This window comes from Phocoena phocoena, chromosome 2, assembly GCF_963924675.1.
Source record: "Phocoena phocoena chromosome 2, mPhoPho1.1, whole genome shotgun sequence".
Taxonomy (NCBI): domain Eukaryota; kingdom Metazoa; phylum Chordata; class Mammalia; order Artiodactyla; family Phocoenidae; genus Phocoena; species Phocoena phocoena.
This window is the reverse complement of record NC_089220.1, coordinates 81,725,419-81,740,928: the sequence shown is the minus strand read 5'-3', so window position 1 is coordinate 81,740,928 and position 15,510 is coordinate 81,725,419. Positions and strand designations below refer to the sequence as shown.

The 15,510-nt window shown below is 33.2% G+C and overlaps 1 protein-coding gene across 1 annotated transcript in view; it reads right to left on the bottom strand.

Moving 5' to 3' along the window:
• The window catches only part of SPRED1 (sprouty related EVH1 domain containing 1), a 116,679-nt gene that overhangs the window by 24,823 nt on the left and 76,346 nt on the right, over positions 1-15,510 (bottom strand). Inside the window, exon 5 of the mRNA XM_065872226.1 lies at positions 3,260-3,412. Coding sequence (XP_065728298.1) covers positions 3,260-3,412 — 153 coding nt within the window. The remainder of the gene's footprint in view (positions 1-3,259; positions 3,413-15,510) is intronic.

Sequence of the window (15,510 nt, the reverse complement as noted above, 5' to 3'; positions counted from 1 at the left end):
AACGAATGAAATCATTCAGAGTATATTCTTAGAATATCTGCAATAAAAAGAAAAGTAGAAAACCCCAAATGCATAAAAATCAATCCACTTCTGAATAATAATGAAAATATGGCATATCATCATTTTGCCAATGACTAATGTCAGAAGCAGGGTAGTACACAGCAATTGACTGCACTATTCATTCAACTTCTAGTATGTTTGAAATTTTCCATAAAAAAGGAATAAAAACCAAAATCCTGTAAAAAGACTTTCTAAAAAGAATTAGAAAATCAGCATAGTCCTGTATCTGTTAAAGAAATCGATCTGTAGCTCAAAATCATCTGATAAAGAAAATTCTGGGCTCAGATGGCTTCACCAGGAAATTCTACCAAACATTTAAGAAAAACAACAAATTTTAAACTTTTCCACAAACCGCAAAAAAGAAACACTGCCCAATTTGTTTCATGGAGTTAGCATACCTTGATTACAACACCTGCCTGGGATTTTATGGGAAAAGAAAATTATATGCCAATCTCTTCCATGAACACAGACATAAGAATCCTAGATAAAATATTATTAAACCCAATTTTATGTGTGCATATGTTTATATGTGTATGTATAATGAGTATTATATGGCAACCAAGATGGGTTTATTCCAAGACTGCAAGGTTGCAAACCAATTATTACAATTTACCAATCAACAGAATCAACAAGGAAAAAAATGAGAATCATCTCAATTACTGCAGAAGCATGTCATAAAAAACTTAGTAATGTGGGAATAATAGATAGATACCTTAATCTGTTAAAAGGATCTATGAAAACATACAGCAAATATCATAGTCAATGATGAATACAATGAATATAGAAAGCTTTCCCCTGAGATAAGGAACAAAATAAGAAAGTCAATCCCCCCTGCACTAGAAGTCCTAGCCAGTGTGACAAGAAACAGACATTTAAAAAATTTACAGATTTTAAGTACAGAGTTAATAAATTAGTTTAACAATGTCTCTGGATATAAGATCAATTTACAAAATATACTTATAATTAATAACTAAATAAACTTACAAAAATTAAATACCTAAGAATAAATCTAACAAAAGATAAATGAATGAATTTACCACTTCATGGATTAGAAGATTGAGTATTGTCAAGATGTTAACTTCCTCCAAATTAATTTATGAATGCAATACAATGTCAATAAAAATTCTAGAAGTTTTGTGGAAATTGATAAGCTGACTCTAAAATTTACATATGTCCAAGAACAACAAGATCTTAAAGGACAAAGCTGGGGGACATAACTCCCAGATCCCAGAAATATTATATAACTACTGTTATTTTAAAAGTGTGATACCGGTATAAAAATAGACAAATAGGCTAAGGGAACAGAACAGAGAATAGAAATAGATCCACACACATACAGTCACATGACAAAGCTGAAAATGCAATGCACTTGTTTCAGAAAGCATAGATTTTTTACTATATGGTGCTGGATCACTGGCTATCCAGATTTGGGGGTTGTGGTGCAGGGAGGGAACCCTTGACCTCCTAATCTTATACCACTTACAAAAATCAAACATGAAAGAAAAAATAATAAAGTTTCTAAAAGACAACATAAAATATCTTCATGGCTTGGTGAGGATACTCAAAGATTTCTTATACATGACACAAAAAGCACTAACCACAGAGGGAACGATCACTAAATCACTCTTCTATTAAAATTAAGAACTCTTATTCAGCAAAAGACATTATTAAGAGAGTGAAAAGACAGACCACCAGAGAGAAGATATCTGCAATATATATATACCCAACAAAGGACTTATTTCCAAAATAAACAAAAAGAAAATGGCTATAAATCAATAAGAAAAAGACAACTCAATATTAGATGTGCAAAATACTTGAATAGGTGCTTTACAAAACAATTTCTAAATGGTCAATAAGCATATAAAAAAAGGTGCTCAACAGCAGTAGTAATCAGGAAAGTATAAACTAAAATCACAATAAAATACTACTTTACTTCCACTAAGTGACTAAATTGGGGAAAAAAGGGGGGAGGGGGGAAAGGGGGGGTGCAATACCAAGTATTCAGGAAAATTCCCACAACTAGTGGGAATGTAAACCTGGTACACCGCTTTGGATTTTTTTGTTTGTAAGTAAAAGTGACACTCCATAAAAATGCACTGTGTTTAACCTGTGGTTTCTTGTGTCTTCTGGCACATGAATGTGTACCCAGGTTTGCGAAACAACAAACAAGATTTAAGTCCAAGGTGGTTTGCAGGACATAAAACCCCAACAGTCTGGCTCTTGTTCTCTTTGCCTCTCTTTTTCACCCTCCATGTTGTTTTCTCCCTAGATCATGCATACCTCTGCTCATACTGTTCCCTGCTATGGACTAAATGTTTGTGTCACCCCTGGCCCCCACAAATTATATGAAACCCAAACCCCCAATGTGATGCTATTTGGAGATGGGGTCTTCAGGAGGTAATTAGGTCATGAAGGGTGTGGTCCTGGTATGATAGGATTAGTGCCCTTTATAAGAGACACCAGAGAGCTTGCTCACTTGGGCGTTCTCTGGCACTGAGACAAAGCAGCTGTCTGTAATCCAAGAAGAGAGCCCTCACTAGGAATCAACCGTGCTGGCACCCTAACTTTGGGACTTCCAAGCTTTCAGAACTGTGAGGAAAAAAACCTGTTATTTAATCCACCCAGTTTATGGTATTTTGTTATGGCAGACTATGCTGACTAAAATTCCCTGTTTAAAACATTCATCCCCTCGCTCCTCCTGTGTTTTCCCCCCCAATTTTCATCACCAGCCCCACCCTCTTCAATTAGTTAACAATTTTTCTCATCCTTGAAAAGTTCAGGTGTATCTTAAGAAAAAACACAAACTCTTATCTTCCACAACGACTTCAATACCCCTATCCTGTGCTCCCAATCACTATGAGCACGTATCTATTACGCCATCATAAACTCTCTTAGAACAGAAACTATGGTTTATGTTCCTTTGTATCCCTCTACTGGATAATGAAAATGTAACCAACACCTTTTCCCCTTTATCATCAAAAAATTTAAAGTCAAATTTATGACTCAATTATTAAACCTGTTTAGGACATTATGACATATATGTATTGTCTCATTCCGGATTTGATTCATTATAAATCTTATTCTCCTGGGTTTCTGTTGTTCTTTGACTGGTAAAGGGCAGATGGTCCTAATGTTCTCATCTAACACATCCGATTTCTATAAATATGAATAATATATTGAAAAATATTTATTTTCTCACCTGATTGGCTTGGCTTTGCAAGTAGACTCTTCTGGCATTCAGATCTTCAAAGGGAGAAGGTCTTGAGCTTCTGTAAGGCTCACTGGTTATAACTGTCTCTTGCTGGAAGAGATGATCTTTCACTAGAGAACTGGAAGTATCCTCTTCAGCTGCCTAATGGGAACAATCCCCAACTCATTAGTTAACAGAATGTAAAAAACAACAACAAAATAAGATACCTTCACTCTAACAAAAATTTAGCAAATCAGTAAGTATGTACCACCACCATCAATGTGTATGGCAATTCCCCAAACTCAAATGTGCGTTAGGAAGCCATGTCAAAATAAAATAATATGAATTTTAAAAAAATCAACTTTATAAGCAAAATGGACTTTCTTAAAAAAAATAATATAGGAAGAATTAGAAGGCTATCCATGGCAAGTGAGAAAGATATCTAATTACAATAAAGCTGCTAATTATAACTAAAAGTGATATATGTACACAGAAAATGAAGAAATTATGAGGAAAAAATACAAATCAATAAAATTGTTACTCTGCAAGTTTTTTTTAAAGAACTTTTTTCTTTTTACACAGTACCGAGGATTGTGCTGTGTGATACGAGGGATCGAAGAAGGAAGACAGTAGTCCACGTAATTTTAAAAGTAATTGAATGAGTGAATTAATTAATTAGCCTGACCTTGCTGATTATTTAGAAGGATTCAAACCATATACAAGACTCAGTGAAGGAGATATGCTCAATCAATGACAGTCACTAACAAAATGCTTTTGGAATTTCATAAACAATATTTCTGTAAAATAAATGTTGAATAAGTGAAACTTAGCACATTACAAAACAAAGTCCTGAAAGGTTTTGTTTCCTTTTTTTTTTTTTAAGAAATGAGATAACTCTTTGCTATTATTTTTCCCGTTAGTATATAATTATTTGGGAAGAAAAAGTGACAGCCAACTAAAATTACAGAAATACCTTTACTGGCTCACTCTAAAGTAATTTAGAGTAATCATTATAGGGCTAATAATTTTAAAGGTAGAAACACAAGCTTTTTTATAAAAATAAAAAACATTAAAATTTGGTATTACTTCTAATATTAAGCAATAAAGTTCATAAAAGTTATAGCTAAGATATTATAAATTTATAAATGCATGTTCTGGTCCTTGCTCTGAAATCCCAGTATTTCTAATTAATAGGTTAATTCCAGGTATTTTGGTAAGCATTTTTAAGTTGAACTAAATCATTTATTACCCAAATACTATACACATTTTATTTGTTTAATAATGAAATAATACTCCACATACCCCCCCCCGCCACTCTGTATTTGAGATAATAAACTGAGACATTGTTCAATCCTTGCCCTAAACCCTTCTGGATTCATGCAGAATATCTCTTTTGGTCAGTAAAATAAAATAATTTTCTAAACAAGCTAATCTTCTGAGTGTCTTTCAAATCCATTTTCTCTTCTCCATATCCACTTACCTACTCTCTTAATGCAAGCTCTCATTATCCTTTTTTGCCTCTCTTATTTTAGTAGGTTTCTAAGTGATCTCCTTGTTTCCAGTCTTGTGAAAAGGCTAGGCATGCAAATCTGTTGGTTTTTCTACTCAGAATCCTTCTAAGGTATCCAATTATCAAAGCTCTATTGGGGAACCCTGTACACACTGGAGAATAGAGGGCCGAGAATCATTATTGTCTGAGGAACGCTTTCAAGATACATAATTTACACAATCCATAGAAATGGGCTCTCTCACCCCAGAAGCACTGAGGTACAAGACAAAGTCCAACTTTATTTCACAGGAAAAAGAAATAGACAACAAATACATGAAAAGAAGATGATGGACTTCAATTAAAGACTTAAAAATGTGATGACAATTTTTTATACGGACTAGAAAAGATGGAAAATATAATAATACTCAACACTGGCAAGGGTATGGAGAAACAGGATATTTTGCACTGTTGGTGGGAGTGCATTTCTTCTTTGAGAAAGTGATCGTATATACAGATACATACACAAATAATCATCGTAGCACTCTTTTTAACAAAAAAAGAAAAGGAGAAAACATCCTATGGCTGTATCAGCACAGGACTGGTTAAAAAATTATGGTATACATATATGATAGAATTCTAAAAGCCATTAAAAAGATCTGTATGCAGTACTCACAAGATATTGCTAAATGAAAAAAAGCTAGGGACAGAACTGTCAGTATGACATGATCCTATCTGTCAAATTGATAGGATGGATGAATAGGTATTTAAAAATTTTATCAGTTTAAGGAAGGATATACACCAAACCACTGATATTTCCCTTAGGAAATATTTTATATAAAGGACTAGAGACATAATAATATAAAGGTAATAAAGTGAATATGTGTATACTTATCACCCAACTTAAGAAAGAGAAATAACCAAGACAGCAAATATTATATTATCAAGACAACAAATAATAGCATCCCCCACCTCTACCACTTGGATAGGTAAATATTATCTTGAAGTAGTTGTTTATTTTACAATTTCTTACTGTTCTTTACAGCTTTACCACATAAGTATTATTCCTAAACAATATTTAGTTCTAGATGCTTCTGAATTTTATTTGACTGATATCATGCTATTTGGGACATTTTGGAACTTGCTTTTTTTGCTCATTTTTTTTCATGAAACTTATTCATGTTGATATATGTAGCAATAGCTCACTCATTTTCACTTCTTTGTAGTGATGATAGCTAACACCTATTAAGCATTTTCTATGTAGCAGACATTGCCTCAAGTACTTTACATGGGTTAACTCATTTCATCCTCACAACAACCCTTCGAGCTAGTTAGCATTATTATCTCTATTCCACAGGAAGAAACTAAAGCTCAAAGACATTATGTAACTTGCCTAAGATAAAACACTTAATTTTTTGCTATTTCAAACAAGGGTGCTAAGAACATTCTTCTACAGGCCTCATGATACATATATACAAGAATTTTCTGGTACATATCCAGGGGTGGAAATGCTAGATTATAAGATACACGTATGCTCTGATTTATAAAATAAAAATTATTTTCCAAGGTGGTTTTAACAATTCATATATCCACAAGCAATGTTCTATATTCTCACTAAGACTAGGCATTATCACAACTTTCACTCTCATTTATGGATATACTATTTAATTTCTATGATAATGGACTAGTCTTACTAAAAATTACAGTGTTTTCTTTCCATGAACAAGAAATTTTGAGAATGAACAAAAGAACTAACAAATGAATGCATAGGTTTGTTACTTTACCATGGCTCCTACTCTGTTTCATCATCCCTTTTTGCTTCAGATGTACTGTTTCTCTCCAGTACTGTCTAACATTTCACACTTCTGATTCTTTGTACATGTAATTTCCTCTGCCCACAAAGACTATCTTCAATTTTTCCACTAGGAAAACTTCTTTTTAGAGTTTGGGATTAACATATACACACTACTATATATAAAACAGATAATCAACAAGGACCTACTACATAGCACAGGGAACTCTACTCAATATTCTGTAATAACCTATATGGGAAAAGAATCTGAAAAAGAATGAATGTATGTATATGTATAACTGAATCACTTTGCTGTACACCTGAAACTAACACAACGTAAATCAACCATACTCCAATATAAAATAAAAATTAAAAAAAAAGAACTCCTTAACATCAGCCATAAACGCCTCAAAAAGTCTGTTAATCTACTCCAAAGTTACTCCCTCCTCTGAACTTCCTCAAAAATACTTATATCACCCTATATTCTAAGTGTTCTTTTATTTGTATTTTTCCTGTGAGCCAGTAATGACTTTCCCTCTGTTTTATTCCTAGAGCTTAGAACTACACCTGACACACAGTGAGTACCCTATAAATAATCAGTGATATGCAAATAACCACAAGTCAGATCACATTATGTTAATATAGACCCTTGGGAGTAACTTTGGCAATAGAAAAAAATGTAGAAAAAGAACTCCTTAAGCAACAATGAAAAGTCTTCACCCACAAAAGAAATAATTTTAATAACTGTTAAAAGTTCAAATTACACAAAAAATTCTTCACACACACCCCCATATGGAATAGCACCTATTATTATTTGACATGTATCTTTCTAGACTTAATACATATATATATTTATAGTCTATGTATAATTTGATTCCTTTTATATATTTAGGTCTATCCATGTAGTGCTTTCTTTTACCACAAAACATACCATGAACCTCTCCCTGTGTCAATATATAAAGATGTACCCTGTGCTTTAAAATGGTTGCAAAGAAGTTCAATATTTGTGTATGTTATGTATTCTGTAGGCAAAACTCGAATTAGGGGCATTTAAATAGCTTCCAATTTTTTGGTCATATACATTTCAACACACCTCCTTATAAATACATCTTGGTGCACTGGTAGTATTATTTCCTTAGGACTAATTCCCATTAATACTACAGAGTATAAGCTACCCTCTAGCAAACTTATGTGCCCTTTGAAAACCTCAAGAAAGACTATTTCCTCACACCTCTACCCACACTGGGCCTTATCATTTAACTATCTCTGCCAAACTCATATAAGAAAAAAATTTTAATTGTTATTTTATGAAAAAGATTATTTGTACCATTTCCATTATTAAAATTAATAGTAGCCAAAACATTTTTTAAAACTTGGATCAGACTGAGTAAAAAGTATTCTGGCTTAGTCAAACTTGAATGTTTTTTACTGGATTAAAACTCTTTAAAGGTAACAATTACTATGGGAAAAGGGGTGTAATCTCAAGTTAGGTGGTGGAAAATCTTCCACAAGAGCAGAAAATCTAATGTATGATACGCACAAAGGATGTACATACATTTGCATGAGCTCCAGCTTTTAAAAAGTTGTCTATAGCAATAATATACATCCACATTCAATGCTTTTAGTACTGTGCTGGCATTGGCTCATCTGTATTTACCTAAAAAGTAAACCATGCCAAGATTTCATGTACAGTGGAAATCTGTTCCACTCTCAGAGGCTGGTGTAATAATTATTCTTCTATGGTTGCTCAGAGATTGTTTAGCTTTTTATTTCTCCAAGACTATTACAGCAATTTTGTGTGTAGAGGCAAAAGGATGCAGTATAAAGTAATAAAATAATTCTAGCTGTAGTTCTCTTTCAGAACATAAGTCTAGATGATAGCTGTAGAGAAAATAAATACAGATTTTGCTTTTCTCCTTCCTTTGTCCCTTCTCTCTATATTAATTCTGAGGCAGAGAAAACAGCATTGTTCTGTAAACTTTTTAAAATGTATGATTCCCAATAAACAATATAGTGCGAAAAACACTGATATCACAGTCTATCAGTTGTTCCAAACTTTCATTCTTGTAGTTGTATTATCACGAATCACAGGTTTGAATGTGTGACTGGGTCGTATTCAACAAGAGAAGTTTTAAATAATTATATTATTAGTTTACTTTAGCATGATGAAAAAATTTTAGATGTTCTTTGATAAAGAAATCTTATATTCTAGCATTGCATATGTTAAAAATGCTATCAAAGCTATTCTTTTGGTATTTAAAACTATACAGTCAAATTATGCAAACTTAGAAAGCACAGAAAAGGAAAAAAATGACTAACAATTCTACAAGCCCAACAAAATCACTATTTACACTTTGATGTAGCACCCAGTAGCAATGCATTTTATATTTGACCACCAATGTCTCCTATTCTGTTTGCTAGATTTCTTTAGTTACTTTTTATTAGTTTAAGAATAAACTAGGGGCTTCCCTGGTGGCACAGTGGTTGAGAATCTGCCTGCTAATGCAGGGGACACGGGTTCGAGCCCTGGTCTGGGAGGATCCCACATGCCGCGGAGCAACTGGGCCCGTGAGCCACAACTACTGAGCCTGCGCGTCTGGAGCCTGTGCTCCGCAACAAGAGAGGCCGCGATAGTGAGAGGCCCACGCACCGTGATGAAGAGTGGCCCCCGCTTGCTACAACTAGAGAAAGCCCTACGCACAGAAATGAAGATCCAACACAGCAAAAATAAATAAATTAAAAAAAAAAAAAGAATAAACTAAACCTTGAATTTTCAATTTTGCATGTCTATGAGCTTTGTCTAAAAATACTAATAGCATATATAGTATTTTGTTTAGGCAACCTGAACACAGTAATCAGTGATGAAATAATATGGAAGGCATACGAGAAAAGTACCAACATATAATGTCCAGCAAAAACAAAAAAGAAAAACAAGTCCTCCACCTTATTAATCAACAGAAACTACACTTTAAATGAAAAGTTAGTTTGGCTTAAATGTGGTATTAGGTTTTCAGGGATTGTTTATTGTCCGCAAATCTGTTTTTTAGTTAATAGGCAGGCAATAGTTGCATAGTTTCTGCTAACTATATAAATCTTTAGACAATCCTGTAATTGGTAAATCTATTTCTAGGATTTTATCCTAAGGTCACATTCAGAAGTACCAACAAAAATTAATGTACAAGACTGTGGAAGATAAAGTAAATGTTCAACGAAACATGAATGGTTAAATAAACTGTAGTATAGTTACACAATATAATGGCAAAATTCAAAGACTCTGAAATCAGACTGTGTGGGTTCAATTTTTATGATTTGTACTACTTAAATTCCAACCACCACTATCACTACCATTACCAATACAAACAAAAATCCTATCAAAAACACAATCCAAATGGAGAAGAGACTGATGTTGATGGTACTTTTAAAAAGAAGTATGTATTTGAATATAACATGCAAGAACAAAGGAAAACTTAAGAAGAACCCAAAATCTTAATAGCAATTACCACTAGGTAGGGATAAATGATTCCTGATTTCTTCTTTATAATTTTCTAACTAACCAAATATCCTACATGAAGATTAGTTTAAGAGTCAAGGAAAAATTAAATAGTGACAAAATATTATGCAAAAAGATTATATAGAGTATTTTTACTCCCTTATTAGATAATTAAACTCAATCTAAAATATATAAAGGTTACAGGAACTTAACTATAAGGTAGGATGGTGAGAGATCACAGTAATATAAAATCCATTTTGCTAGCTAAATAAAGTTCTATCCATTAACTTAGTTTTCAGATATAGAGCCTAATTAAAATGTTACTACCTCTGAAAATGAGTACATGAACAATTCATAGCGCCCTTGACTAAAGCAAATGACTTTGAACAATAAATGTAAATCACAATCCTTTTAATCATTTGGCTCAAAAATGACCTTACTTAATTCTAAAAAAGAGTAAGTTAGTCAAGTATTTCTCAGTGGCGAAGAGAAAATATGATACCTTTTCACTTCAGATCAATTAGGTGTCACCTTTCTTCTGCCCCAAAGCATGGAATCTGAGATCTTTTCCTCTTATAATCACAAACCAATCGTGAGGTGAGTTTTATGGGTTTTGTTAGCAATCTAGCCTATCTGAACAATAAGAACTGTTACGACTAACAACTCTGGTTGGAAAAACACTGAAAAAATAATCTTAAAGCAAATGTAAGCTAACATTAAAAAAAAAAACCCCACCTAACCGGCTCATTAAAATAGTTAAATAAAGAAACCAAATGAAAAGAACATTCATACCTTACTGCTGCTTGGTTTTTTTTTTAACTCCTTAATTTTGAAGATTTTTCTTCAAAAAACCTTTCCTACCAATTATGTATATGGTCAAAATTGTACTAAACATCAGGGATAAAAGATGAGCAAGATATGATTTTAAATCCAAATAATGATGTTATGAAACCTTTCAAAGATAAGTATGAAACAGAAAGGTAATCACCTTTCTGATGATTTATAATACTGATAAAGATACTGAATTGTTGAAAGCTGTCTACCAGCAAATAATCAAATGTTTAGCATAGTTATTGGAACAGAACAGGTGCTCAAATATTTACTGAATGAATTAATAAGTACTCAAAATGGAGAGGATTTCCACTCTGATATTTAAAGTCTTAAAGCCATTTATGATCTAACTAACAGTCATTACTTCCTTGGGGTTAAAATAATTAGAGAATGGGTTATTCTTTTAAAGCCATTTTAGTTGTCTTTGCAAATAATCACTAATAAAGTAAACCTGACATAACCACTATCATAAACTATAGTCAACTTGCACTCAAGATAATTTCAAAATGTTTATGTATGTCAAGCCCATAGGTGGTTTACAAAACAATAATGTACTTTGTTCCTAATAAAGTGGTTAACTGAATTAGAATACTTTATAACCTCCAATACATTCCAAAATAAGAATGATATATGTGAAAACTTTAGCATATCATGAAATAAATGGTACTAAAGTAAACTTAAGAGTTTTCTTTGGCAGTTTAATTCTGTAAGTTGATTCTTTTTTTAAAAATTTCACATTTTGCTAGCATCTCAGTATCCCCCAGCCCCTTTTGGTATAATTAAGGTTAATATATTATACATACATAATCGGGCTCAGAATTTTTTAAACTAATAAGAACTGTGTTTTTTTCTACCTGAACATACTTTTAGTTGTAAAGGGGCTATAAAACCAAGATATAATACAATCTTCTATTGAAAAATGCAATTTAACTTAAGCTAGATGTATCATCTACAAAAGTTGAGAATGGAAGCAAGATAAAATGAACATGACTATAAATGTTAGCTTTCATTCTACTCATCTTCCTTTTCTGCTTATGTATTGGTTAGCTGTTGGTGCATAACCACCAATTACCACAAAACTGCAGCTTCAAAGAACATTTACTAATTTCTTACATTGAGTAAGAAATTTGGGAGCAACTTAGCTGAATGGTGTTCCTTAAGTACAGTTCCTCTCGTTGTGAGGACCCATGAACTAAACAGACAAATTATCTGCCCCACACACAACCAAAATACAATGGTAGGACAGGCAGAGGATAACTGTTATAAAACTTCTGGTTCAGAATAAGAGAAAATGGAGTCACTGATCCAAAGTAATTCTATAATCAAGGTGGGAACACGTTAGAAGTTCCTTGAATATGGGAATAATTCTCCATAGCTCTTGGCTCTGCCCTTTGAGATTTTGGTTCTATTTCTGAGTTATCTTTCCATTTTATGAAAGGAAGTCCATGTTTACAATGTAAAATGTTTTTCAACCTGCTTCTTGCCGGTAAAATTCTGGGGATCCAAGGGGCCGCTCCTCAGACTGGTAATATTTCTACCAATTAACTCTTTTGAAAACTTTGTGGGTCTCTTGGGAATCTTACTGGGATTCACACTCTGTTAGACAAAAAGCACAGTCACAATTCTGAGACAAACTCTTCTCTACTTTAAATTTCTGCTGAGGACACCCTTAATCTGCTTTAAGCCCTCTTACTTTGAAAGGTTCTCTGAGGCTCACATTACATCTTTCTGAGGTTTTAACAAAGGATTTTATAGTCACACCACTGGCTTCACCTTCAGACAAACCTATTCTGAGAGTGCCCAGGATATGATCTTTGCCTGGAAGCCATTTCCTAATTTTAGCATAGTTTGACATATTGAGACGATGAGAATTTTCCAAACCACCAAGTCCTGGTTCTTTTTGTTTGCTTAGGAGCCCTTCCTGAGCCTATTTCTCCCATCCACTGCTTTACCATAACCAGAAGTAGTACATTTTCTACTTCACTTATTACTACAGGTGACAATGTTGCTAAACTTTCTGCTACTATATAACAGTGATTTCCTTTCTTTCAGTTTCCAATATGGTGTTCTTCATTTTCATTTAAGACCTCATCAGGAGTCTCCTCAAAGGCTTAACTTTAAGCTTCTATCTACTGTCCCCAAGTTCAAATTATATGCCACATTTTGAAGTATTTGTTATGGCAGCACCTCATTATTATGGGCAGCAAAATCTCTATTAGTAACCAATTACCCCAAACCTAGAGGCTTAAAATGAAATTTGTTATTTTACAGTTTCTGTAGGTCATGAATTCAGGAACAGCTTAATGAGGTGGTTCCAGCTCACAGTCCCTAGGGAAGTTACAGTTAAAACATCAACCATGACTGCAGTCATCTGATGGCTCATTTGGGGGTGAATGACTTGCATCCAAGATGGCTCATTAACATGTTTATTGTCACAAAACTTCAGTTCCTCACCACAAGCACATCTCCATAGAGTTGCTTGAATGTCCCCATGACATGGCAGTTGGCATCCTCCAGTACAAGGGATCTAAGAGAGCCAGAAACAAGCTGCAATATCTTTTATGGCCTACCTTTGGAAGTCATACTCTTGTCATTTCTACCATATGCTCCTTATTAAAAAACAACCCAGTAAGTATAGCACCCACTCAAGGGGAGGAGAATAAGATTCCACCAAAAGGAATATAATTTAAGAATCTATTTTTAAAACACCACAGTAAGTAAAAACCAAGAACTAAAACTTGATATAAAAATTGCTCTTAGTGAAATTACACTTACATGGAAGCCTATTTTAGAGTCTCTAGTGACAATGCACATTTTCTATTTTATTATGAAAGTAAAAACCAAGAAAGTGCTTTAGTGTATAATGAAGCTAAAATATAAATAACTCTTTTAGGTGTGTGTGTGTATGTGTGTGTGTGTGTGGGGGAGAGAGAGAGAGAGAGAGAGAGAGAGAGAGAGGGAGAGAGAGAGTGTGTGTGTGTGTGTGTGTGTGTGTGTATGTAACCTGTTGGACTGGGGGCAGTGGAGAGACCTTACTATGAAGCAGAGATCCCAAGGAGCTAACAACAGATTAACTACTCCTTGCTTTGGTTATACAATAATTATCTCTACTAGCCATTGATGGCAATATGCACAAAGTCTTGCAAACAATTAAGTCCTGTAAAAGTTTTTCCTCTATACAGTGCTATATATAGAAATGAAGTAAAACCAAAGCAGAATGTTAAAAAATTCTTTTTAAAGTTGAATTTTAACCAAATTTGCTCTCTTCACAGGGAGCAATTCAGAAAATGTTTCCCCATTTCCAGCTCCATATTCTCATTGATACCAGAACAGAACTTTAGGAAACACTTAACTATAAAAAGTATACTTATTTTGCATTTTATTACTTATTTCTTATACCTAATTAACTGAAACTGAGTTTTTAAAATAATAATTAACCATCAATAAAATAAACAGATTCATATATTAAAACACAAATAAGAACTCTTAAATGTACAATAAGGATAATGGGTTAGGATACATCTATTGAAAACAAATTAGATAGACACAAAAAAGATTAAAAATTGTAAACTTGAAAAAATATTTAAGGTTACAAAATATCATTATGTATTTAAGTGAAAAAAAAAGCTACAGAATAATGATATAATAACAACACATGTGTACCCATTTATTTGTCCAGAAAAAAACTCAGAGGCTATATTTAAAAATACATATGGGACTTCCCTGGTGGTCCAGTGGCTAAGACTCTGTGCTCCCAATGCAGGGGGCCCGGGTTCGATCCCTGGTCAGGGAACTAGATCCCACATGCTGCAACTAAGACTTTGCATGCAGCAACTAAAGATCCCATGTGACACAACTAAAGATCCTGCATGCAGCAACAAAGATCCTACATGCGGCAACAAAGATCTTGCGTGCCGCAGCTAAGATCTGGAGCAGCCAAATAAATAAATAAATATTTTAAAAAAATATGTATGATGGTTATCATGGATGGTAGCATATCTATGTTTTATTTTTTGAACTTTACTATATTTCTCAAATTTTCAGAAATAAAAAACATTTTTATTTTCTGATTATAAATGTACATAAAACATTTTGCCATGTCCTTTAGGTGATGACTATTTTTACAATAATATGAATAATTGATTATTAATACAAGGTATACATATAAATTTGGGTTCTTTCACTATTCTCCTAAAAGTATTAATATTTTAGGAAATTAAAAGTACTAAAAAGAAAGCCATATAGCTCAGAATCCCACAATCCAAAAGTAACAAATTTAACATTTTAGTTGAGTAACAATGGGTGACAACACCATATAATTATCTGTTTTTACTACTCAATACACTGCAAGTAAATTAATAATAAAATTTTTAGTGGTCGCATGACAAAGATACCTTAATTAATTCTACCATTTCCATTCCATTTACATAGCTTATTTTTTATTATCACTATTTCATACACACACACCCAAAAATCTGTGTATACAAATTTTTTGTGTATCTCTATTTCCTTAAATTGATTCACTGGATCAATAGGTATGAATTTTTTTTTTTAAATGTGGACCAATTTTAAAGCCTTTATTGAATTTGCTACCATACTGCTTCTGCTTTGTTTTGGCTTTTTGGCCACAAGGTATGTGGGATCTTAGCTCCCCGACCAGG